The sequence below is a fragment of the Suricata suricatta genome, chromosome 16, assembly GCF_006229205.1.
Source record: "Suricata suricatta isolate VVHF042 chromosome 16, meerkat_22Aug2017_6uvM2_HiC, whole genome shotgun sequence".
Lineage (NCBI taxonomy): Eukaryota > Metazoa > Chordata > Mammalia > Carnivora > Herpestidae > Suricata > Suricata suricatta.
Window position 1 is genome coordinate 57,119,636 of NC_043715.1, and position 24,169 is coordinate 57,143,804.

The 24,169-nt window shown below is 50.1% G+C and overlaps 2 protein-coding genes, 1 long non-coding RNA gene and 1 pseudogene across 3 annotated transcripts in view; 1 reads left to right on the forward strand and 3 right to left on the reverse strand.

Annotated features, from left to right (window-relative positions):
• The window catches only part of NLRP5 (NLR family pyrin domain containing 5), a 36,850-nt gene extending 27,631 nt beyond the window's left edge, over positions 1-9,219 (forward strand). Inside the window, exons 12-13 of the mRNA XM_029924409.1 lie at positions 217-387; positions 9,044-9,219. Coding sequence (XP_029780269.1) covers positions 217-387; positions 9,044-9,176 — 304 coding nt within the window. The 3' untranslated portion in view covers positions 9,177-9,219. The remainder of the gene's footprint in view (positions 1-216; positions 388-9,043) is intronic.
• A 1,555-nt stretch (positions 9,220-10,774) lies between these two features.
• Positions 10,775-11,651, reverse strand: LOC115280136. Its single transcript, XR_003903682.1, has 2 exons — positions 10,986-11,651; positions 10,775-10,871 (listed from the first exon to the last, which is right to left on the reverse strand). It is a non-coding gene; the product is annotated as an uncharacterized LOC115280136 (long non-coding RNA).
• A 4,282-nt stretch (positions 11,652-15,933) lies between these two features.
• LOC115280087 lies at positions 15,934-16,664 on the reverse strand (annotated as a pseudogene).
• Positions 16,665-18,736: 2,072 nt separating this feature from the next.
• The window catches only part of ZNF787 (zinc finger protein 787), a 26,652-nt gene continuing 21,219 nt past the window's right edge, over positions 18,737-24,169 (reverse strand). Inside the window, exon 4 of the mRNA XM_029924410.1 lies at positions 18,737-19,126. Coding sequence (XP_029780270.1) covers positions 18,737-19,126 — 390 coding nt within the window. The remainder of the gene's footprint in view (positions 19,127-24,169) is intronic.

Consider the following 24,169-nt stretch of genomic DNA (forward strand, 5'->3'; position numbering starts at 1 on the left):
CCCCCCCCCCCCCCCCCCCCCCCCCCCCCGCTCCCTCCCTCTCTCTCTCAAACAAAAAACCAAGGAAATGGTCGGGTTTCTCCCCAGAACTGCTGAACCATAAACTTCTGTGGGTAGCGCCCACCACTCAGTTTTAAACCCCGACTTGACAGTCAGATGGGTTAAAGGGCCGGTCACTGATCTGTGGCGACATTTCTTGGCGTGTCGGCTCTGCAGGTTGGAGGCATGTGGGCTATCCTCAGACTGCTGTGAAGCACTCGCCTCGGCTCTCCTCTGCAGCCGGCGCCTGACCAGCCTAAACCTGATGCGGAACAATTTCAGCCTCATAGGAATGATGAAGTTGTGCCCGGTCTTTTCACAACCCACATCTAACCTACAAATAATTGGGTAAGTCCTGGCATTGTCTCCTGAGATACAAACCTCCTTGTACTCCGGGTATATACGCAAGCTGGTGGAGAGGTACTGTATCCCAGAAGCTGAGACTGTGGCTCAGGGGCCACATCTTTATTCAACCCCTACGTGCCCACCGCGTTCCGGGCACCGCGCTGGAGATGCAGGGACACAGGCCTGCAAGGTGCCTGCAAGGTGCCTGACTTCACAGGGCTTGCTCTTGGGTGGGTTTAGGAAGACAGCATACGAATAAGATATTTGTCCTTAAAAAACTAAAAATAGCATTGCGATATGATCCAACAATCGTACTTCTGGGTACATACCCAAGAGAACTGAAACCAGGATCTAGAATAAACCCGTGTTTATAGCAGCATTGTTCACAACAGTCAAAAGGTAGAAGCGACCCCCGCATTCATCGCCAGGTGACTGGGTAGATGAACAGTGGTTTATCCACACGATGGAATATTAGTCAGCACTGAACAAAAGGAAATTCTGACGCACTACCGCGTGGATGAAACTTAAGGACACGATGCTAAATGAAACAAGTGCAAAAGACAAAACGGGCAGGATCCTACTGAAGTGAGGCCCCAGAGGAGTCAGACCCAAAGCAGGCGGTGGTGCCAGCGGCTGGGGGAGATGGACGGGAAGGGAGTGTGTAACGGGCGGAGGGTTTTAGTTGGGGAAGGTGAAAAGTTATGACGATAGGTGTGGGGACGGCTGCGCGACAGCGTGCGCGTTCTTGGCGCCACTGGACCGGACGCTGCACAACAGTTCCGACGGACAACCCGCTGAGGCTGGGTGTCCTACATCTGCATCAAGAGAAAACTGCCCAAGTGAGAACGTGCCTTGTCCCGCCGTCCCAGCTTACGGCAGGTGGGTCTGTGCGCGGGCCACGTGGCGGCGAGCGGGTATAACGAGAAAGGCTGCCGTGTGCCATCTGAGGGGGGCGCCGGTTGGGGAGGCAGGGCTTAGTGGGCTTGGAGATGTCCATGTGGCCAAGGAGAACTGCTACAGCGATCTCTCAGCCACCGGGCAGAAAAGGCAGAAGACTGGGTTGAAAGAGCACGTTTGGACTGGCCGCTCAGGAAGCGGGTAGCCTTGGCGGGGCCAAGGCGCCAGGACAGCACGGAAGCGTGGTTTTGCGTCTCTCGTCCCTGAGATGCAGCCAGATCAACACCGCGCCATCCTGCACAGCTAGAAAACTGCGCTGAGGATTAGCACGACTATCCGCCTGAGCTGGGCCCGCGCGGCGCGGAGGGCGGGGACCGGAGAGAGGACGCCGTGGGAAGAGTACGGAAAGCATCCCCCCGGCCCGAGCAGCTGGAGAGAACGGAAAGCACGCAAGGACTGAACAAGAGGAGGAGAGAGGAAGGAGAATGTAAATACCATTAAACTCCATAAACGGGAAGGGCCGATCGGAAAATCGGCAGCTGCGCACCTGGCGGAGCCTCGGCGGGAAGGGACGGTCCCCAGGGGCACAGGGCAAGGCCCTGGGGTCTCAGGCCACCCGGGAGAGGCGGTTCCGCTGCGGGAGGACGGCGGGGGGAGGCTGGGCGGCCTCCCCGCAGGCGAAGGTCCCAGCAGATCCCGGAGCACGACCGCGTTCGCTGTGCGGGAACAAGGCCGGCGGGGGAGGCCTGGCGCCCGCGGTGGGTTGTGATTTTCCATAATCCCTGAGACGCCGCTGCGACGGACCGCGTGGGCTTCTCCTGGGGCGGCCTGGCACCGCCGCAGGCTCCGGGCGGTCTCCAGAAGGTTCCTGGCAGCGCCCGGCACCTGGCCATCCCGCAGAGACGCAGGACCAGCCACAGCCGCGGCTCCTCTGAAGTGACGGGTCCAGAAAACACAGCCGCGTCTGAGATAAAACGCAGGAGGGAGGGGCCAGCCTGGCAACCTGACCCTTGGTGACAGACAGTGTAAAAGCAGGGACTGGAAGGAAGCTGGAGACAAACAAGGAGTGCGTGACTGCTGGTTGGGGAGAGCACAGAGCTCTGACACCAGACTGGGATGGGGGACGCCATTTTCACTGCTCCTGCGCATGCGCCCACGCACACCTACAGGCGTGGCAACAATCCACCCCAGTGAGCTAGCAGCGCCATCTAGTGGAGAACCGTACTGTTACACTAAGCGCCGCCCACTGGGCCAACCTCACTCTTCAGGAACAAGTCTCTCCACCTGCTACATAAAGTGCTTCATAGTTCAATTTCTAGGAGAAATCAAAGTAATTTCAATCATACTTCAGTCTGTTTGCTGGTCCATCTTTTCAATTCTTTTTCCTCCTTGAATATAGAAAGAATAAATTTATTTCTATTTTCCATTTCTATTAAAAACATTTTTCTTTGATTTTTTTCTACTATATTTTTTACTTTTTTGTAAACTTTTCAAATTCTATTTTTTTTACTTCGATCATTTTATTTTATTCAATTTCATTGTATTCATTTTTTCATTTTTCTTTTTTTTTCTTGTCTTATCTTTCCCTTCTTTCTCTAATCTATCAAGCTCCTTTCAACCATGAGACCAGAACACACCTAGGATCTAGCATCCTTTATTTTATTTTTCTGTGCTGTTTTAAATTTTTTAATTTTAATTTTTTACCTTATTAATTCCTTTTCTTCTTTCAAAATGATGGAACAAAGGAATTCATCCCAAAAGAAAGAACAGGAAGAAATGACAGCCAGGGACTTAACACAGATACAAGCAAGACATCTGAACCAGAATTTGGAATCATAACAATAAGAATACTAGCTGGAATTGAAAACAGATTAGAATCCCTTTCTGCGGAGATAAAATCTAGTGAGGATGAAATTTAAAAAAAAAAAACAAAAACTATAACTCAGCTGCAATCTCGAATAGATGCCACAGCAGCAAGGATGGATGAGGCAGAGCAGAGAATCAACAATAGAAGCAGAAAAAAAGAGGGAGATTAAGGAAAAAGTGCATGATTTAAGAATTAAAGAAATCAGTGACTCATTAAAAGGGAACAACATCAGAATCATAGGGGTTTCAGAAGATGAAGAGAGAGAAAAAGGGGTAGAAGGATTATGTGAGAAAAATCATAGCAGGAAACTATCCTAACCTGGGGAAAGACTCAGACATCAAAATCCAGGAAGCACAGAGGACTCCCAGTAGATTCAACAAAAATGGACCATCAACAAGGTATATCATAGTCAAATTCACAAAATACTCAGGCAAGGAAAGAATCATGGAAGCAACAAGGGAAAAAAAGTCATTAGCCTACAAGGGAAGATGGACCAGGTTCACAGCAGACCTATCCACAGAAACTTGACAGGCCACAATGGAGTGGCAAGATATATTCAATGTGCTGAATCAGAAAAATACGCAGCCGAAAATTCTTTATCCAGCAAGGCTGCCATTCAAAATAGAAGGAGAGATAAAAAAAAAAAAAAGTTTCCCAGAAAAACAAAAATTCAAGGAGTTCGTGACCACTAAACCATCCCTGCAAGAAATTTTAAGGGGGACTCTCTAAGGGGAGAAAAGATGGGGGGGGTGCGTGGGGGAGACCAAAAACAATAGAGACTAGAAAGGACCAGGGAACACTACCAGGAATTCCAACTCTACAGGTAACATAATGACAATAAATTCATTTCTTTCAGTACTCAGTCTAAACATCAAAGGACTAAATACTCCAATCAAAAGACATAGGGTAACAGAATGGATAAGAAAGCAAGATCCATCTATATTCTGTTTACAAGAGACCCACTCTAGACCTAAAGACATCTTCAGATTGAAAGTAAGGGGATGGAGAACCATCCATCATGCTAATGGTCGCCAAAAGAAAGCCAGAGTAGCCATACTTATATCAGACAGTCTAGACTTTGAAATGAAGGCAATAACAAGAGATGAAGAAGGGTATTATATCATAATTAAGGTTGTCTATCCACCAAGAAGACATAAAATTGCAAACATTTATGCTCCAAATGTGGAAGAACCCAAATATATAAATCAATTAATCACAAACATAAAGAAACCCATGTATAATAAAACCATAATAGTAGGCAACTTCAACCCCCACTTACAGCAATGGACAGATCATCTAAACAGAAAATCAAGAAGGAAACCATAGCTCTGAATGACACACTGAACCAGATGGACTTAACAGATGTACCCAGAACATTTTATCCTAAAGCAGAGGAATATACATTCTTCTCCAGTACACATGGAACATTCTCCAGAATAGATTACATACTGGGACAAAACCACCCCTCAACAAGCACAGAAAGATCGAGATCATATCGTGCATATTTTCAAACCACACCACTATGAAACTCAAAATCAACCACAAGAAAAAATTTGGAAAGATAACGAATACTTGGAGACTAAAGAACATCCTACTAAAGAATGAATGGGTTAACCAAGAAGTTAAAGAGGAAATTAAAAAGTACATAGAAGCCAATGAAAATGATTACACCACAACCCCAGAACTGTGGAATGCAGCAAAGGTGGTCATCAGAGGAAAGTAGACAGCAATCCAGGCCTTCCTAAAGAAGGAAGAAAGGTAACAGATACACGGTCTAACCTTACACCTTAACAAGCTGGAAAAATAACAGCAAATAAAATCCCAAACCAGCAGAAGACAGGAAATAGTAAAAATTAGAGCGGAAATCAATGCTGTCAAAACCAAAACCAAACAAACAAAACAACAGTAGAACAGAGCAGTGAAAACCAGAAGCTGGTTCTTTGGAATAATTAACAAAATTGATAACCCCCTAGCCAGACTTACCAAAAAGAAAACGGAAATGACTGAAATAAGTAATACCAAGAATTAAAGAGGACAGATGACAACCAACACAGCAGAAATACAAACAATAACGAGAAAATTATGAGAAATTATATGCCAATAAAATGGGCAATCTGGAAGAAATGGACAAATTCCTAGAAACATAAATTACCAAAATTGAAACAGGAAGAAACAGAAAATTTGAACAGACCCCTAACCAGTAAGGAAATTGAATTAGCAATAAAAAAATAATTACCAAAAAACAAGAGTCCAGAACCAGCTGGCTTTGCAGGGGAATTCTACAAAACATTTAACTCTTTAACACCTATTCTCTTGAAGCTGTTCCAAAAAATAGAAATAGAAGGAAAACTTCCAAACTCTTTGTATGAAGCCAGCGTTACTTTGATCCCAAAACCAGACAAAGACCCCAGTAAAAAGGAGAACTATAGACTAATTTAACTGATGAACATTGATGCAAAAATCCTCAACAAGATGCTAGCCAACAGGACCCAAAAATACATTAAGAAATTACTCACCATGACCAAGTGGAGTTTATACCTGGGATGCAGGGCTCGTTCAATATCCACAAAACAATCAGTGTGATTCATCACATCAATAAAAGAAAGGACAAGGACCACATGATCCTCTCAGTAGATGCAGAGAAAGCATTTGACAAAATACAGCATCCTTTCTTGATAAAAGCCCTGAAGAAAGTAGGGATAGAAGGATCATACCTCAAGATCATAAAAGCCATATAGGAAAGGCCCACCACTAATACATTCCTCAATGGGGGAAAACAGAGCTTTTCCGCTAAGGTCAGGAACAAGAAATGGCTGTCCACTCTCGCCACTGTTATTCAACATAGTATTGGAAGTCTTAGCCTCAGCAGTCAGAAAACACAAAGAAATAAAAGGCATCCAAATTGGCCAGGAGGAGGTCAAACTTTCACTCTTTGCAGATGACACTGTTACTCTATATGGAAAACCCAAAAGGTTCCACCAAAAAAACTGCTAACACTGATCCATGAATTCAGCAAAGTCGCAGGATATACTCAGAACATTTTATCCTAAAGCACAGAAATCGGTTGCCTGCCTATCCACCAATAATGAAGCAACAGAGGGGCGCCTGGGTGGCTCAGTTGGCTAATCGTCCAACTTTGGCTCAGGTCATGATCTCACGGTTTGTGGGTTCGAGCCCTGCGTCAAGCTCTATGCTGACAGCTAGCTCAGAGCCTGTAGCCTGTATCCGGATTCTGTATCTCCCTTTCTCTCTGACCCTTCCCTGCCTGTGCTGTCTCTCTCTGTCTCTCAAAAATAAATTTTTAAAAAATTTTTTAATTTTTTTAAATAAAAAATAACAGAAAGAGAAGTCAAGGAATCGATCCCATTTACAATTGCACCAAAACTCATAAAATACCTAGAAATAAATCTAACCAAAGAGGTGAAAAATCTATACACTGAAAACTATAGAAAATTTATGAAAGAAATTGAAGAAGACACAAAAAATGGAGAAATAGTCCATGCTTCTGGATAGGAAGAACAATATTGTTAAAATGTCAATACTACCCATAGCAATCTACATAATCAATTCAATTCCTGTCAAAATAACACCAGCATTCTTCACAGAGCTAGAACAAACCATCCTAAAAATTGGAACCAGAAAAGACCCTGAATAGCCAACACAGTCTTGACAAAGAAAACCAAAGCTGGAGGTATCACAATCCCAGACTTCAAGCTGTATTACAAAGCTGTAATCATCGAGACAGGATGGTACGGGCACAAGAACAGACACTCAGATCAATGGAAAGAATCGAGAACCCAGAAATGGACCCGCAAACGTATGGCCAACTCATCTTTGACAAAGCAGGAGAGACTATCCAATGGGACAAAGACAGTCTCTTCAGCAAATGGTGCTGGGAAAATTGGACAGCGACATACAGAAAAATGAACCTGGACCATTTTCTTACACCAGACACAAAAATAAACTCAAAATGGATGAAAGACCTAAACATAAGACAGGAAGCCATCAAAATCCTCGAGGAGAAAGCAGGCAAAAACCTCTTTGACCTTGGTGGCAGCAACTTCTTACTCAGTACGTCTCTGGAGGCAAGAAAAACCAAAGCAAAAATGAACTACTGGGACCTCATCAAAAAAAAAATTGCAGATCTCATCTGGAGAGCAAAGGAAACAATCAGAAAAACTAAAAGGCAACTGGCAGGATGGGAGAAGATCTTTGCAAACAACATATCAGATAAAGGGTTAATATCCAAAATCTAAAGAGAACTTACCAAACTCAACACCCGGAAAACAAATAATCCAGTGAAGAAATGGGCAAAAGACATGACAAGACACTTCCCCAAAGAGGACATCCAGATGGCCAACCAACATGTAAAAATGCTCAGCATCACTCATCACCAGGGAAATGCAAATCAAAGGCACACTGAGATACCACCTCACACCTGTCAGAGTGGCTGACATTAACACCTCAGGTAATAACAGATGTTGGTGAGGATGCGGAGAAAGAGGATCTCTTTGCCCTGCTGGTGGGAATGCAAACTGGTGCAGCCGCTCTGGAAAACAGCGCGGAGGTTCCTCAAAAAACTCAAAGTAGATTTACCCTACGACCCAGCAACTGCACTACTAGGTATTTATTCAAGGGAGACAGATGTGCTGATTCGAAAGGGCACGTGCACCCCAATGTTTATAGCAGCGCTTTCAACAATAGCCAAAGTATGGAAAGAGCCCGAATGTCCATCAATAGATGAATGGATAAAGAAGATGTGGTACTATATATATATATATAATGGAGCATTATTAGGCAATCAAAAAGAATGAAATCTTGCCATTTGCAGATTGTGGATGGAACTAGAGGATAGTATGCTATGAGAAACTAGAGAAAAACAAATATCATATGACTTCACTCATAAGAGGACTTTAAGATACAAAACAGATGAACATAAGGGAAGGGAACCAAAAATGATATAAAAACAGGGAGGGGGACAAAACATGAGACTCTTAAATATAGGGAACAGAGGGTCACGGGAGGGGCTGTGGGGGGGGAATGGGCTAAATGGGTGAGGGGCGTTAAGGAATCTATTCCTGAAATCATTGTCGCACCATGTGCTAAGTTGGATGTAAATTATAAAAAATGAATTATAGAAGGTAAAAATAAAGTAAATAAATAAACTTAAAGAAAAAAAGCGGTGTGACCTTGGACAAGCTCAGCGTGTGACCTCGGGATTTAGCATGGAAGAGCCAGACCTAGATTTTACTGATGGACCTTTCAAGAACCTATTTCCTATCTGCAAAATGGGGAAGATGCTCTGTATCTGTTTGAACACCTCTCTCTCTCTCCTGTCCTAGAAGTTATAAGCTTCACAGGGTGGAGACTTTGTTTTGTTCATTATAAGGCCTCCAAACCCTGTAATATGACCCGGCACAAAATAGGTTCTCAAGAAGGAGTTTGTGGACAAATGAATAATCATGCCTGACTCAGGATCGTGGCGAAGGCAGATCCCTCTAAAAGCTGAGTGTAGCACCTAACACATTGAAGACTGCCTTCCACGTAGGGATTTACTCTTGTTCTATGGGGAACATCCTGCGTCTCCTCTCGAGTACAAAAAGAGGTTTCAAATCCTTGGTGGGGGTTCCAGGAACTTAAAAGAGAAAGGTCAGAAACAAATTCCCTGGAGTGTCTGAGTGGCTCAGTTAAGTGACGGACTCGTGGTTTCACCTCGGCTCATGATCTGTGGGTTCGTGAGTCCGAGCCCCATGCCAGGGTCTGCGCTGCCCGCTGCAGTTCTTGGGATTCTCCCCCTCTCTCTCAGCCCTTCCCCCGTTTGTGCTGTCTCTGTCTGTCTGAAGATAATAAAAAAGCAAATTCCCAGAGTAACCTGTCCCCCTTCTGCCTCCCCAGGCTGTGGAAATGGCAGTATCCACCGCAAATAAGGAAGCTGCTGGACGAAGTGCAGCAACTCAAACCACAGGTTGTCCTTGGGGATGGTTGGTATTCTTTCGATGAAGACGACCGGTACTGGTGGAAAAACTGAAGATGGGAACCCCCCACCCACGGGCGATCTGATGGAGGAGCACCGAAAGGGTCTTCCGGGGCACGCTGTGCTCAGGGCTTCCCTCTCACAGCTGGAATACGACTTCCGATTCTCACAAAGCCCTCACGGGTAGCGATTCTTGTGTGTCCAATGTGTCTCAGCTATAGGATTTGCCTCTGGCATACGCTGTGACCTTCAGCTCCTAGGATCTCAGTATCTAGGAAACGTCTGCCCTACTCAGAGCATTAAGAGAAAATCAAACACTAAGAGCATTTCGGGAATAAGCACCACGTGGCCTTGAGCAGTGGAGACGTGATCCAGAAGAAGAATCGGAAAACAGGTCCCCAAAGTGGCCCCCAAATGTTAGTAATACAAATGAAATAAAATATTAAAGCACAATCTGAAAGTCAAAGAAGGTGTGACTTTGAGTATCTAAATATAAACACAAAGCCAAGCGTCTTGCTTCCTGTCGTGAAGAACTGGTCTACCACCATGTCTGGAAGGGCAGACTGCTGATCTCACGCAGGACGGGACGTGGGGAAGTGTGATCTCAGGGGTTGGGGAATCTTTGGGGTGAGTTGACACGTAGCCCCTCAGATAAGACTGCTTCAGCATTCACAGCTGTGTGCACTGGAGCAAATCCTTCCTGACTGACGCTGAGGAGAGTCCTCAGTTGGCTTGTCAAAGCACGTTCACTAAGGCAAGTTGTCTTGGATCCATTTAATGGGTTTACACCTGGTTGGGTAGCTACTTGTTACCATGGCTACAGAACAATCGGTCTCTTCCTAGGAAAGTGGGAAACTCTTGGTGTTCTCACCAAAATGTACTTTTTTATTATTCCTTACATTTACCTAGTCTACAATGAGGACACCTAACACACATGGCCCTTGTTGCACACCAGGCTCTATTCCAAGCACAATCTACAGGTCATTCGGTCTTCAAACCCAGGCGTGACCTTTCAGTGCTTCAGGCTTCTTCCCTGTCAGCTCAAATTAGATGGTTATTGGCCTGCCTCCTCTCACCCCTATAATACGGCTGACGAACCGTTGAGGCCAGATATGGGAGAAACGTCAGCCCTGGGGTTTCCTTGGGTTTATGCCGTTAGAATCATTGTCCGTCTCTGGTATCTTTGCAGGAATACTTTTTTTTTAATGTTTGTTTTGAGACTGAGGGCATATGAGTGGGGGAGGGGCAGAGAGAGAGGAACAGAGAGAGAATCCCAAGCAGACTGTCCGCTGTCGGCACAGAGCCCCATGCGGGGCTCAATCCCATGACCCTGGGATTATGGCCTGAGCCGAAAGCAAGTTGGATGTTCAACTGAATGAGCCACCTGGGTGCTCCAGGAACACTTTAAACACATGCTCTGGAAACAATACATGACGCTGTCCATTGGGCCAATGGGACACCGTTTATAGGACATGAATGGGGGAGGGCGTCACAGTGATACCTCCTAAACCCGAGATGTCCCAGTCCCCAGAATACTGTAATATATAATATATATAATACTATATATTATATAATGCTATATAATACTATAATATATAATACATATGTCCCACTTTGGAAAGTTCCTGCCCGAAAAGGAAGATCAAAGAGTGGAGGCTACAGCTTATTTATTCAGATTCGTGTTGAAATCCTGGCTCTGCTCAATGACACTAGACAAATGTCACCCTCCGTCAGCCTTTGTTCCCTTATCTGTAAAATAAGGAAAACAGCACCTGCCTCTTACGGTCAGTTTGAGAAGAAGAATTTTGGAAAAGCCACCGGCAGCTAGAACGTTCATTCCACAAATACTTATTAAGTACCTACTTGTGTTATCTGACAGTTCACAATATGGTCACACACTTAGCAGCTTAAAACGTCTCCACGGGGTGTCACGAAGCCACAGTGGCTGTGTCTGGCGGGGCCGTGGGCTCACGGGGGACTTCCCTGGGGAAGGAACCTCTTCCAAACGCAGGTGGCTCCCGGAAGTGTTCGTGCGTTGGCAGGCTGGGGGATGGGGGCCTCGGGCTTCTCGTTGCTCGCTGCGGGCCAGGGGGCATTCCCGGCCCCCTGCCGCCCCGCCCCCTCCGCGCCGCAGGCTGCTGCTTCACAGCCCACAAGGCAGTCTCTCCGCAAAACAGACTCACTATTCATGTTACCACAGAAGCGAGGTCCCGCCACCGCTGCCCTATTCTATTCGGCTAGAAGTCACAAGTCCTGCTCACACTCAAGGGGGGGAGACCCACGAGGACATGAACTTCAGGATGACGGGGTCATGGAGGACCTTAGAGTCCGTCCAGGGCTCTGCTCTAGGAGGACGCCGCTCTCAGCTCACATCTGCATGTTGGACGTGCCCTGCCCTCCTCCCAGCCGTCTCCAAGCGTAGAGAAGAAGGGATCTGGTTGGTAAGGCCAGAAGGAAGACACCGGGCCTGAGCGGCTCAGCCCCTCCGGGCGCTCCCTCCAAGCGGCTTTCCCGTTCCAGGCAGCACGCTTCAGGGGCTGGCGGAGTCTGATTAAGGCAAAGGGTTCGGAATCTGCCATCCAGCCAATGGAGTTGTGAGTATTGGAAGCGACACTGTGATCTATCTCTAACTACTGATTTCTCGTTGGATTCCAAGTTCCAAAAGGAGGGGATGAGGTGGTGACTATTCTTGGAAGTGCCCAGGCCCTATACGCCGGCCGCTGGGCCAGGGCTGGCCGCTCGGCAGCACGCGGGGCCAGCAAGGTCCCGACTCTCTCGGACATTCCAGCGGGGAGACCAGAACAAGCTCCAATGTCCAGTCAAACACCCTACAAAGAATCAGACAGTAGTGGCATGTTAGCAAGAGCGGCCCAGCCGTTTTCGACTTTAGAGCGTGAGAAGGCCACTCTTCTTCTGCGCTGTTTGTACCTGCCTTTGGGAAATGATTTACACTCAGTAAAAATTTCCCTGTTTAGTGTGCGGTTCTGAGTTTTGACATACAGTTGGACAGCCTTCGCCAAAATATACTGAACGGTTCATCTTCCCAAAAACTCCCTCATGCCCGTTTGTACGCCACAGCCACCTCCCACAACCTCCCCGTGCTTCTGAGTTAACTAAACCTGGAATTGGCCACCCGCGGAATCGGTTCTGGGGGTCGCATGGATTCCAGCTCCGGGTCCGGATTCCTAGCCTGCCTCTCCGCGCGCCGCAACTCCCTTGAACTTCCCCCGGGTGCGCACTAGATGGCAGTAGAGCACCGTCCTTATCTTTCCAGGCTAAACCTGCAGAAAGATGTGCTCCTGCCTCCCAGCAGTGAGGTTTTCAGGTCAGCCCTGTTAGCACTCTGTGGGGGAGGAGCTGGGCAACATAGGATGTCGAGCCCCTGGCTTCTGTCCCCGAACATGGAGCGCCCACCTGCCTCCAGGTGTGACACTGACTCCAGACACTGCAGGTGCCACGCCCTCGCCTGAGGGCCACCGCTCTACATCCTCAGTGGCTTTCCTGTACCCCAGTGGATCGGACGGACTCACAGGCAATCCCGTGTCAGTATGCAGTGCTGAGGGTCCGCCACTTCCGGTTTCTTCCATAGGAGAGGGACGTTTGTGTAACTGGGCACCCGAGAAGGTAGCTGCCTTATCCGCGGACGCCGGAACCTGGAAGCAATCAAGATGCCCTTCAGGGCGTAAATGGACGGGGCGCCGGCTTCGGCTCAGGTCAGGATCTCACGGTTCGTGGGTTCCAGCCCCGCGTCGGGCTCTGTGCTGACAGCTAGCTCACAGCCTGGAGCCTGCTTCCGCTTCCGTATCTCCCTCTCTCTCTGACCCTCCCCTGTTCGTGCTGTCTCTCTCTGTCTCTCAAAAATAAATAAAAGGCATAAAAAAAAATTTTTTTAAAGCTTTAAAAAAAGGATGGAAATGGATAAATACACTGTAGTCCGTCAAGACAATGAAATATTATTCAGCACTGAAAAGAAATGAGCTCTCAAGCCACGACATGTGGGAGCTTTAAATGCACACTACGAAGTGAAAGAAGCCAATCTGAAAAGGCGACAGCCATATGGATCCAACCATGGGACGTTCCAGAACAGACAAAACTACAGAGACAATAAAAAGATCAGCAGAGAATGTGGATAGTGGGGGAGGCCGTGCATGAGTGGGTCCGGTGGTATAAGGGAATCTCTGCACCTTCCACTCGGCATTCTGTGAGCCCAGAACTGCCCTAAAACACAGTCTACTTTAAAAAAAAAAAAAAAAAAAAAAGGAAGACTCTGGCTGCAGAGTTCTTAAAGTCTCAGTGAAAACTGACTCAGGTCCTTCTGTAGTCTGGAAATACCTGTGAGTCGAATGGTTTTTCTTCATTCGTTTGCCACAGATCATGACCATGACCAAAAATTGAAGGGGGAGAGGAGAGATAAAAATCCAGAGATTTGTGTTTTAAAAAATTTAATGCTTATTCATTTTTGAGAGGGGAGGGTAGGGGCAGAGACAGAGGGAGACACAGAATCTGAAGACAGGCTCCAGGCTCTGAGCCGCCAGCACAGAGCCTGACACGGGGATTGAGCCCATGAACCGTGAGATCATGACCTGAGCTGAGGTTGGACGCTCAACCGACTGAGCCACCCAGGCACCCCCAGAAAGCTAATTTTTTTTAACAAATCTTCTTCTGCAACTGTTCTGGACTGAATGTCTGTGTCTCCCCCCATCACCACCACCAAATTCATATGTTGAAACCCAGTAGGGGAGTACCCGAGGTGATGGTATTGGAGATGGGGCCTCTGGGAGATGATGTGGGTGTATGAGTTTATGATGAGATCATTTATATTTTTATAAAGTAAAATTAATATGGTTTAGGATATTTTGTTATTTTTTTTAATTTTTGGTTAAATAACAATTTTGCCAATTTTAGAAAGACGCTTGATTTGGTGTTATGTGCATTTTATCTCATATAAACAAACAAAAAATGCCAAGGTCTATCTAACTCAGACTCATGCATTTAAGTTTTAAAAAAATGTTTAACGTTTATCTATTTTTGAGAGACAGAGTCTGAGAGGGGGAGGAGCAGAGAGAGAGGGAGACACAGAATCCAAAGCAGCTCCAGGCTCTGAGCTGTCAGCACAGAGCCCGACACGGGGCTCGAGCCCACGAGCCCAGACCCATGCATTTAAGTGATATGACATAATAATATCCTACTGCTCTTCACCCTGGAGCCATCTGTATGATTTCACACACACTGTGCTGTTCTCAAGAATCCACACGGTGGCAGCAGAGACCGACATTTTCCTAGAGGACCCCAGGAGGGTCCAGAATAGGAACATCTACCTGGCCGGGTTGCACGGAGCATTTCTGCGTTGTAGAAGGCTATTGCTAAATTGTTCTGGATTTACCCACAGCAGTGAATGCACAGGCGAGGCCTCTGAGGTCCAGGACACGGGGGGAAGGACAGAGGAAGCTGACAAACTGGACGGAGTTCTGGGCAGTACTTCCATCCCACTGGGAGTGATAATAGATCAGTACATCATCGGATCTTGAGCAAGTGGCCTCACCTAACAAGGCCTAGCCATGTCTCCGTGGGATGTGGCAGACCGTAATGACAAGCCCAGTGTCACTGTGGCTCCTTGCACATTTTTGGGTGTGTCGCCTCGCCTCTCTGAGACTGCTTCTCCCTCTGCCAAATGGAGGAAATAGTTCCTTATTCCTAGTGTTACTGGGAACATTAGGCAAGATGAGATCTATGGGACCCCAGACACATAGTAGGTGCACGTTAAATTGTCCCTCCCAAGATTCTCTTAGATAACAGCCATCTCTAAACCCTCAATCATGTGTCCCCGCACTGGCGAGGGCAAGCACAAAGAGTCACCTTGGACACTGTTGGGGACACAATCAGTCTAACCTCTGGGGAGAGGTTGTATCTGTCAGAACTCAGATGCACACTCCTCACCATGCCAGGAGTTTGGTGGAGTGTTGTTACCATAGCAGAAGACGAGAAAGTCTTAGTGTGCATCTGACTGAGACTGGGAAATAAAAGGCCATATCCACAATGAAATGTTTTGAAAGTATTAAAAGGAATAAGATGATGGATATGGGCCTCTCTGGAACAGTCTTGGATACACAGGTGGGTGGGTGGGTAGGTGGGTGACAGACACATTCATAGACACATTAGCCATACAGATACAAGAATAGACAGACGCCCAGATGATAGAAACATCATACATACATATACATAGATACAAGAGTACACACATAGGTACACAGATACAGAGAAACATCATACATGCATACGTACCAAGTGGCAGAATGGGATGCATGATAAGTTAGTTTTTAAATGTTTATTTGGGGTGCCTGGGTGGCTCAGTCGCTTAAGCGGCCGGCTTCGGCTCAGGTCATGATCTCGCGGTTCGTGGGTTCGAGCCCTGCGTCAGGCTCTGTGCTGACAGCTCAGAGCCTGGAGCCTGTCTTCAGACTCTGTATCTCCCTCTCTCTCTGACCCTCCCCTGCTTGTGCTCTGTCTCCCTCTGTCTCTCAAAACTAAACAAAAAACATAAGAATTTTTTAAATATTTATTTAAGACATTATTCATGGAGTCTCTCAAAGGATAATGGAGGAAGAGGAATAGAGAGCCTGGGAATTGAGATAAAAGAGACTCGGTAGCTTTCCTCCAAGTACCTACTTTTTAAATTTATTTTTTATTTTTTATTTTATTTATTTATTTATTTATTTATTTAGCTGCAAAAAGCTTTATTTTCATTTGGTCCATGGCTTGGGAAAGGGCTCCAGGCTTAAAAAGCTGCCTAGTGGCTGCAAGGAGACTCGGGCACAAGCCCTGGCACCTGGGGGATGCCAGAGGGACCCTCTCAAGAGGCTGCTGGGCTCCAGAAGCTTCTAATCGTGCTTGAGGGTGAGCCTTTCGAAGAGATACTCGCCCAGCCCAGCCTGGGGGCCGGACAGCCTGCGGAGGTTCGTCAGGTGGTCGCCCATCTTCTTGATGAGTTTCACCTCCTCATTTAGAAAGTGATTCTCCAGGAAGTCACAGAGATGAGGGTCTCCGCGGGCAGAACCCAGGCCATGCAGGTCCAAAAGGTCCTTGTTCAAGTTCTTCTCCAGAAGCAGGGCGGCTTCCATGGCGTCGAGGGTGTTACCCCACTCATCTTGGGACGGCTTCTGCACGTCCTGGAAGAGGGCACGGCCACCGCGCTGGTTTTGCATCTTCAGGAGACGCTCAGCGCCCTCCTGCTTCTTCTCAGCCAGCTGGCGGAAGAAGTGGCCCCCGCCCTCCAGAGCCACATCGTCAAGGTCGAAATAGAAGCCCAGAGAGAGGTAGGTGTAGGAGGCCCGCAGATGCGCGTTGACCAGGCGGCTGACGGCGGCCTCCACCTCGGTGGAATAATTCTGACGCATCTGGGAGGTCATGGCTGGTCGGTAACGAGGAGCTAAGTTCAAAATCGGGTGTTGGCTGGTCCCGAAGGCAGACGGTGGGCAAGAAGATGGCTTGATTGACGTTGATGTTGCGACTGGAAAGAAGGCTGGAGGGTGGTCAGAGGCTGGTAATAGGGGCGTCCCTGGGTCTGTTCCGTCCAAACACTGTTGAAGCAAGAGACAGAGCCGCAGGACCACCGGGCACACTGCCTCTACTTTTTTAAAAGACCTTATTTATGATCACATATCAATTCCTGACCCACATTCCCTCGGCCCAGCCCCCAGCAGCCATATCAAGATAGTCTTTTTGCTCTGCTAGCTGGGGGTCGCATCCATTCCACAAGCATTGCATGACGTAGAGACCACTGCGAGTACAGGTATTCGATTTGGACTTCTAAGCTCTGCTACTTACTAGCCGAGCGGACTGGGGGAAACCTCCCCTGAGCCTCTTTCCTTATCTGTAAAATGGGGACAGCGCCTCCTCACGAGGTGGCTGGGAAGCCGCAGAGGGCGACGCCTGTGGGTTCGGCTGGTTGCCAGCACTCTAGACCCAGCGGTGGGGCTCTGTCCGTGGTCCTGAAGGATCTGGCCGCGCGTGAGAAGCTGGGGTTTGTGGATAGACTTTCTGGTCTCTCGATGCAGGAGAAAAGGCAAAGTCGATGGGGCCAGAAACAACCCCCTCCCCATCCATAACCTCTCTGGGACATACGTGGAAGAGAAAAGATGAGACACAGATACATACACAGACACACATGCACATACAACGATACACACACAGACATACAGAACTACAAAGACACAGAGGGACACGCATACATGTGTGTACATGCACACAGAGATACACACACACACACACACACACACACACACACACACACACACCGTTCACTTCTCCAAGGATGGCTTAGAGCACACCAGCCCCCAAGATGCTCTATTAGTGGAAAGTTTCATGATCAAACAAGTTCAGGAAACACCGCATGTTATAACTCACCCTCCACCCCCACCTCTGTAATTAAAAGGCTCCTGAAGGGAACCAAAGAAACAAACTTGTTTTATGGTTTATTCAGGGATCAAAATCTTGACTCAGCACCTACCATGTGTCTGGCACTATTCTATGGGTTAAAAAAAAAAAAAATTCAGACACAGCATTTTCCCAAGTTACTTGAACACAGGATTCTGTTTTCTCCAAACACCTTATCAACAGTCCCTGGAACCTACATTCCCCAGTGCACACTTTGTGGAAGGTGCCATCCAGAGCTTAGCTAAGTTACTCCACAGAACTGCTGCCTCGGCATCCCTTCTGCATGACCAGGTGGCCGCTGGGACCCTGAACCTGGCACCCACCCCTTCTTTGAGCACATGCCCTGAGTCACAAGCAAAGGCAGGTTCCAGGTGACTCTCCCCTGCTTCCAGAGCTTATACACTCCTTGGTCGAGACTCCTCTGGGGTCACCAAAACCCCTCTTTTGGTTTGAATTGGCCGATTCAGCCCTGGCCTGGGAACCCCAGAGCACTGGACCCAACACACCCCAATAAAGGCATGTGCCCGCATCCTGCCTCTGTCTGCACTCTGCCTTGGCCTCCCCTTGAGACGTGTGCTGTACTTACTCTAGGACTTGTAAGCAACAAACTTCTCTAGTTCAGTTTCTCGTGTGGTCTGCTGTTGAACCGCAGCTCAGCATCTGTGCTCAGCTTAATGCATGTTCACTTAACAGTCATGATGTGGGGAGACGTGGAATACACATTCCCAGATAAGCGCATTCATGGTGGGAAGGGGGTCGGACACTCACCCCATGACTGTCTGGCTCCCACCACTTGAGACCCCCGTCTCTCCAGACAAATGCCTGTTCCATCTCCCCGACCCCAGGACCTTCTCCACATCAATCCTCACCTGCGTGTCATGCCCTGACCCCACACACACACTAGCAGGTGGTTCAAAGGGGCAGACTGTGCCTGTCACGTTCGTCGGTGCGTCCCCAGTGGTTGGCAGGGGCTCGGACACATAGTAAGTGCTCAAAAAAGACAAACAAGGGGGTAGACGTGAACCCAGTGGAAGGAGTGTGAGGTCTGGGGCTTTGGGTTCAGACCTCAGTTCTACACCTTTATAAACTGCGATCTGGTAGCAGTTCCATCGCCAGAAGGGGAGGAGCAGTGCCCCCCATCCAGGCCTTTATGAGGATTGGGTCAAGTGAGGAACAGGAAGTCAGCCTGGCACCAGAGTGGGCACTGGATACATGGCAGCAAACAAGCCTCTTGGCACCGTTACCACTGTGCCCTCGTGAGATCGAAAGGTTGTCCACATCCTCACACCCTCGGTTTCTCCACCTTCGCAGCGGGCGCAGGGCTGCAGCGTGGGCTCACCCATGGGGACTACAGAGACGAGGCAGCTCTCTTTCACCCGAGCGCCCACGCAATGCCTGGCAGTGTTCCGTAAGTCCTCGCTGCAGAAGTGAGCGCTGGGTGAATACACGTGTGCGTGGACAAATGGGTAACTGGCGCAATGCGGCCGGTCCTGTGGAAGCTGATGTGTTTCCAGCACCGGCCACGTTTGGCCGGAACTCCGGCGCTGGTTAGACATGCGGGCCATCGAGCCCTGTTGCAGACACGGTGCAAGAGACCCCTGGGGACGGTCCCAGGCACCTGCCTCCCCGGCAGGGCCCCTCCACGTCCCTGTGCCCGTCCAAGCCCGAGGACAGCAGGCCCAAACACAGAGCGAGCCGTCCTTCCCAGCGCGGAAGGTCTGACTCGCCTCTGGGGCAGGCAGCTTCCCCACCAGGGCAGCCGCCAAAACCGCCCAAAAAGCTCGGTAATAGGCAGATTCTCAGACCCCAGGCTCGACTTACAGAATCTGAATGCAGAAGACAGACAGAGCCTTCCTGGGAACGTGCCGTGCAGCAAGTTCTTGGGGATGTTTGGGGATATCATTTTCGACCTGAAGCTTCAGCAGAGTGCCGGCCTCATGGGCCACCACAACCCTCCCCAGTTGCAGTGCAGAGTGTTTGATGCAAAGTCAAAACTCTTTGGCCTCCAGAACCAACTCTACCGTCTGAAAAGGAAACCCAAAACATACCGGGTCTGCACCTTGTAAAGCCCTGCTTCGGGGTACTGTGACCAAGCACAATAGGTGTCCCTCCCCCTGGGCTTGGGGTGTACAGATGAGGGTCCTTCACACGAGAACACACACGCCCGTGCCCCCAGCCAACGGTCTCCAGGCAACAAGACGCCTGGTGTTGCCAGAACTTCTAAGAAAAGCCAGCAATCCGTATGTTTTCATGTGATGTGTCCCAATTTACAATTCTTGGACTGGGGGCCCCTGGGTGGCTCAGTCGGTTGGGCATCTGACTTTGACTCAGGTCATGATCTCACGGTTCATGGGTTTGAGCCCCGCATCGGGCTCTGTGCTGACAGCTCAGAGCCTGGAACCTGTCTTCAGATTCTGTATCTCCCTTCCTCTCTGACCCTCCCCTGCTTGCACTGTCTTTCTCTGTCTCTCTCTTAAAAAAAAAAAAAAAAACAACCACATAATAACATTCTGGGTCTGGGCACCTGGGTAGATTCGTGGGTTAAGCGTCCGACTCTTAATTTCGTGTCAGGTCATGATCTCATGGTCCTGAGATGGAGCCCTGCTCGGGATGCTCTCTCTCCGACCCTCTCTCTCTCTCTCTTTCTCTTTCCCCACTCACTTGCTTGCTCTCAAAATAAATAAATAAATAAATAAACACTTCTTAAAGATAAAATAAAATTCTGGTTCAAGATCATGTAAAGGATACAAAGGTTACTGATATGGGATTCCAAAAACCTTAATCCCCCCTTAAAAAAAAAACTTTTTTTCCAGCTTTGACGTAAAATTGACATATGGTAAGACATTTAAAGGGCACACCCTGAATTTGACACACATGTACATCCACTGTGAACAGGCTCCTACCACCTAGTTAACACATCTGTGCCCGATCACTTACCTGTTCTTTGTTTGCGGGGGGGGGGGGGGGGGGGGGGGGGGGGTGATACGTGTTGTTTGGTGACCACATAATTCTCCTGAGTCAGTGCTAAACGATCAGAAACTGGAAGCCACTTCAACCCAAACTGGCCACAGGTGTGTTTAGACTGGTTCATTCTGGGCTTTTAAAATGGTGGGGGGGGGGGCACCTGGGAGGCTCAGTCAGTTAAGCGTCCGACTTTGGCTCAAGTCATGATCCCACGGTTTTTGAGTTCAAGCCCACATCAAGCTCTGTGCTGACAGCTCGGAGTCTGGGCCTGCTTCGGATTTTATGTCTCCCTCTCTCTCTGTCCCTGCCCTAATCATATTCTGTCTTTCAAAAATAAATAACATTAAAATTTTTTAAGTTGGGGGGCGGGGGGGCGCCTGGGTGACTAAGTCAGTTAAGCTTTTGACTCTTGGTTTCGGCTCAGGTCATGATCTCTCGGTTTGTGAGTTTGAACTCCGAGTTGGGCTCTGTGCTGTCAGTGCAAATCCTGCCTGGGATTCTGTCTCCCTCTCTCTGTCCCTTCCCCACTTACTATCTCCCTCTCAAAAATAAATAAACCTAAAAAGAATGGTTTTTAATTAGTTGCTAACAAGTTTTTATGGGGTATTTCCCATTTTAAAACGTCCCGATTCTGCTCTCCTGGAGGCCCACGCTCCGCGGGGCGCTGGCCGAGCAGAGCGGCAGCCTCCCTGGCTGACGGCCTTCCCAAAGCCCTCGCCCATTCCTGTCCCCAGCCTGGTCCCCACGAGAACTGAAGCTTGAAGCTCGCAGGGGACCACGTCAGGAGAGCAGGGGGACAGGAACTCACAGGCACACCGGAGACTTGAGGCCGAGAAATTAACTGCGCGCTACAGCCTGTGCTGTAGGAAAGACGGGGATGTTCACTCCAGGAGACGGGGAGCTGCTAAGGGACACGCAGCTCCTTTCACGGGACGCAGGGGTTCTCGGCGCGGGGCGACTGCGCCTCACACACAGGGGACATCTGGCGTGTCTGCAGGGTGCTCCTGGCATCGTGGGTTCACCACCCCAGGAGGCCCAGGACGGCCCCCAACACATAGAGGGACCGTGTCCAACGTGCCCACAGTGCTGAGGCTGGCAGGGCCTGACCCCCCGGTGCGTTAGTCCTCCGTGGGGCACCCCGACCCCAGAGTCCTGTCTCACAGGACCCGTGTGACGGGAACGCGCACCGTCAGGAGGAAGAAAGGTGTAATTGGCGAGTAATCGAGGCGCAGGCTGGACGGTGAGGCTAGAAGGGCCGATGCGCCACAGTAAGTGCACCAAGGGTATGAATCCCTGTCGGCACAGCTGGGGCATTGTGGAAGCACTTCGGTGCGTCTGTGACTCGCCTTTCTGGAAAGCATGGGGACAACAATGACGAGGACATTAATAATGACTAAGGCACATCTAGGTACACAGCCCTGTTGACTCGCTGAGGCCTGCAGCACGTGACGCAAGCTCAGGCTCCGAGAGGGGGGAGCCTGGAAGGCGGCGCGCACATGTGGACCTGGGCGCCCCGACCTGCATGACACTCCCTCCCGAGAAAGGAGTGAACCAGCCGGGAGCGGGCGCCAGGCGCACACAGCCAGTCCCGGGGCACAGGCAGGCTCTTCTCTGCACTGGGGGATCCCGAGGGTCGGGGTCCGCTTGCCCAGGGTCGCAGAGTGGAGACCGGTGCAGGCTCTATGTTGCGCTGGGTGTCAGCTCCCATCCCCACCCCCGGGGTCTGGAGCAGCGGCGGCGGCACTGAGGGCGTGAGGTCCACCCTGAACGCTCCCGGACCCCACAGGCGCCCACAGCTCTTCACCGTCCCACCCCCCACCCCCGAAGGTGCCCACAGCCACTGCTCCACTCGGGGACCCAAGGGCCTTACGCAATGTTTTCTCAAGGCTCTGCTGACGCGCACACTCTGGACAAACAACAGCTTTGCCCCTCCCCCGCTTCGAAGCGACCGGGAGTCCTCGAAACAAACTGAACCGTGTTCTTTCCAAACAAGGCAACGCCACTTGAGCACATGTTTTTCTGGCCTACAGTCACGACCAAGAGGGTCTCAGAGATCCTCCCAGGGGCCAGGCTCCCACCCCAACACCCCACCCCCAAACACACACACACCAGGCAGTCCAGGACCTTGGCTTTGAGACCCCGAGGACGAGGACCTGAGGCCCGGGGGACGTCAGGGGCCTGGGATGCATGGGCGGCCCTGGGCCAGCAGAGGTCCCCTCTACTAGTGAGCTCCTCTTTCCCCAGAGGTCAAAGGAACAGAGAGCCTGACCTTGGGCCGGTCAGCCAGGCTGAAAACGCCCCTTGGTGGGGTCCCTTCTCCCACAATCCCAGGCCCCAGGCTGCAGGTGACAGGAAACCGGAACCAGCATCAGGGGCCCCGGTCCTGGTGAAAGACCTACTAGCAGGCCTCACCTCACAGGAGGCTGCGTGACTCCACGGACCCATCTGTCAGGCACATCGCACAGTGCCGAGTATAGGGAGCACCCCAAAACAGCCATCAATATCCTCATCCTCTCCCCCCGCCCCCCGCCCCCGCGGCGCCTGGAACCGTGTAGGGGAGACAACTACCCAACACAGTCCCTCTCCCTCCTCCACCGTATAGTTTAGTGGCTGGGAAGTGGTGGTCTGCCCGGGGACATCTCCAGCCTCCTCTGCAGGGAACTGTGACCTCGTGACTGCCCCCCCACCCTGCCCACATGCCTACTGGGATATGAGCAGGGGGAGACACGTGGCATTTCCAGGTTCTCCAGCGAGCTAGGTGCAGGGAGGGGCTTTGGGGGGCCTGTGGAGGAACCACAGACAGTTGTGGGGGCTTCCTTGGCCCTTGTCCTCTGTCTCGTGTGAGGACCCACCTTGGGTTAACCCACCAGGCCCGTGGCAGTCCTTCGAAAAGCAGCAGCAGTAGGCAGGCCCTACTCCGAACCAGTCCCAGATCCTCCCAGGCCGGCCACCCGTTCCAAGTCCAGTGACCTTCCATGTGGAAGGCCCACGGCCCAGCCAGGTCACTCCCCAGGCCTGGGAGGGAACCGTGGCCGCAGCCGCTCAGCCATCTGCTGGTGTCCCCTCCGTGACAGCTGGGCGAGGGCGGGGCCCTCCCCCTCCCTCCCCCTCCCAACTCAAGAACCACGCGGAGCAGGGACAATCAGATAGTGCCATTTATTGCCCCCACACCCCTCCTTCAGCCGCGTCCACGTCCGGGAATAGACGGGACCCCATTCTCCGAGGGGTACGCTTGGAACAGGGGCTAGTCCTGCTCCAGGGCTCCGCCACGACCCCAAACCCAGGAAGCGGAGGAGGGGCGAGGACCAAGAAAAATAACAGGACCCGCGGGGAAGAAGAGAAAAAATAATGGAAGGGGGAATCAGGGGGCGGTGTGATTAAACGAAAACTCTAAAGGGAAAAGGGCCCTCTCTCCCTCCCCTCCCCGAGGCTCCCCTGCACGTGGGAGCCCGGCTGCTCTCCATGCCTCGCGAGCGCCCCTGGCGGCGGGGAAAGAGAAAGAGGGGCCAGGGGCCGGTCTCCAGGACTCTGGTCGTGGACTCCTTTGTCTGTCGGTCTCCAGTTCTCACGTACGGTCTGTCCCGGGCTCGCCCGAGAACCGGAAGGGTGGGCCGAGCCGGGGGCAGGGTGCAGGGCGGGGGCGCCCGTCG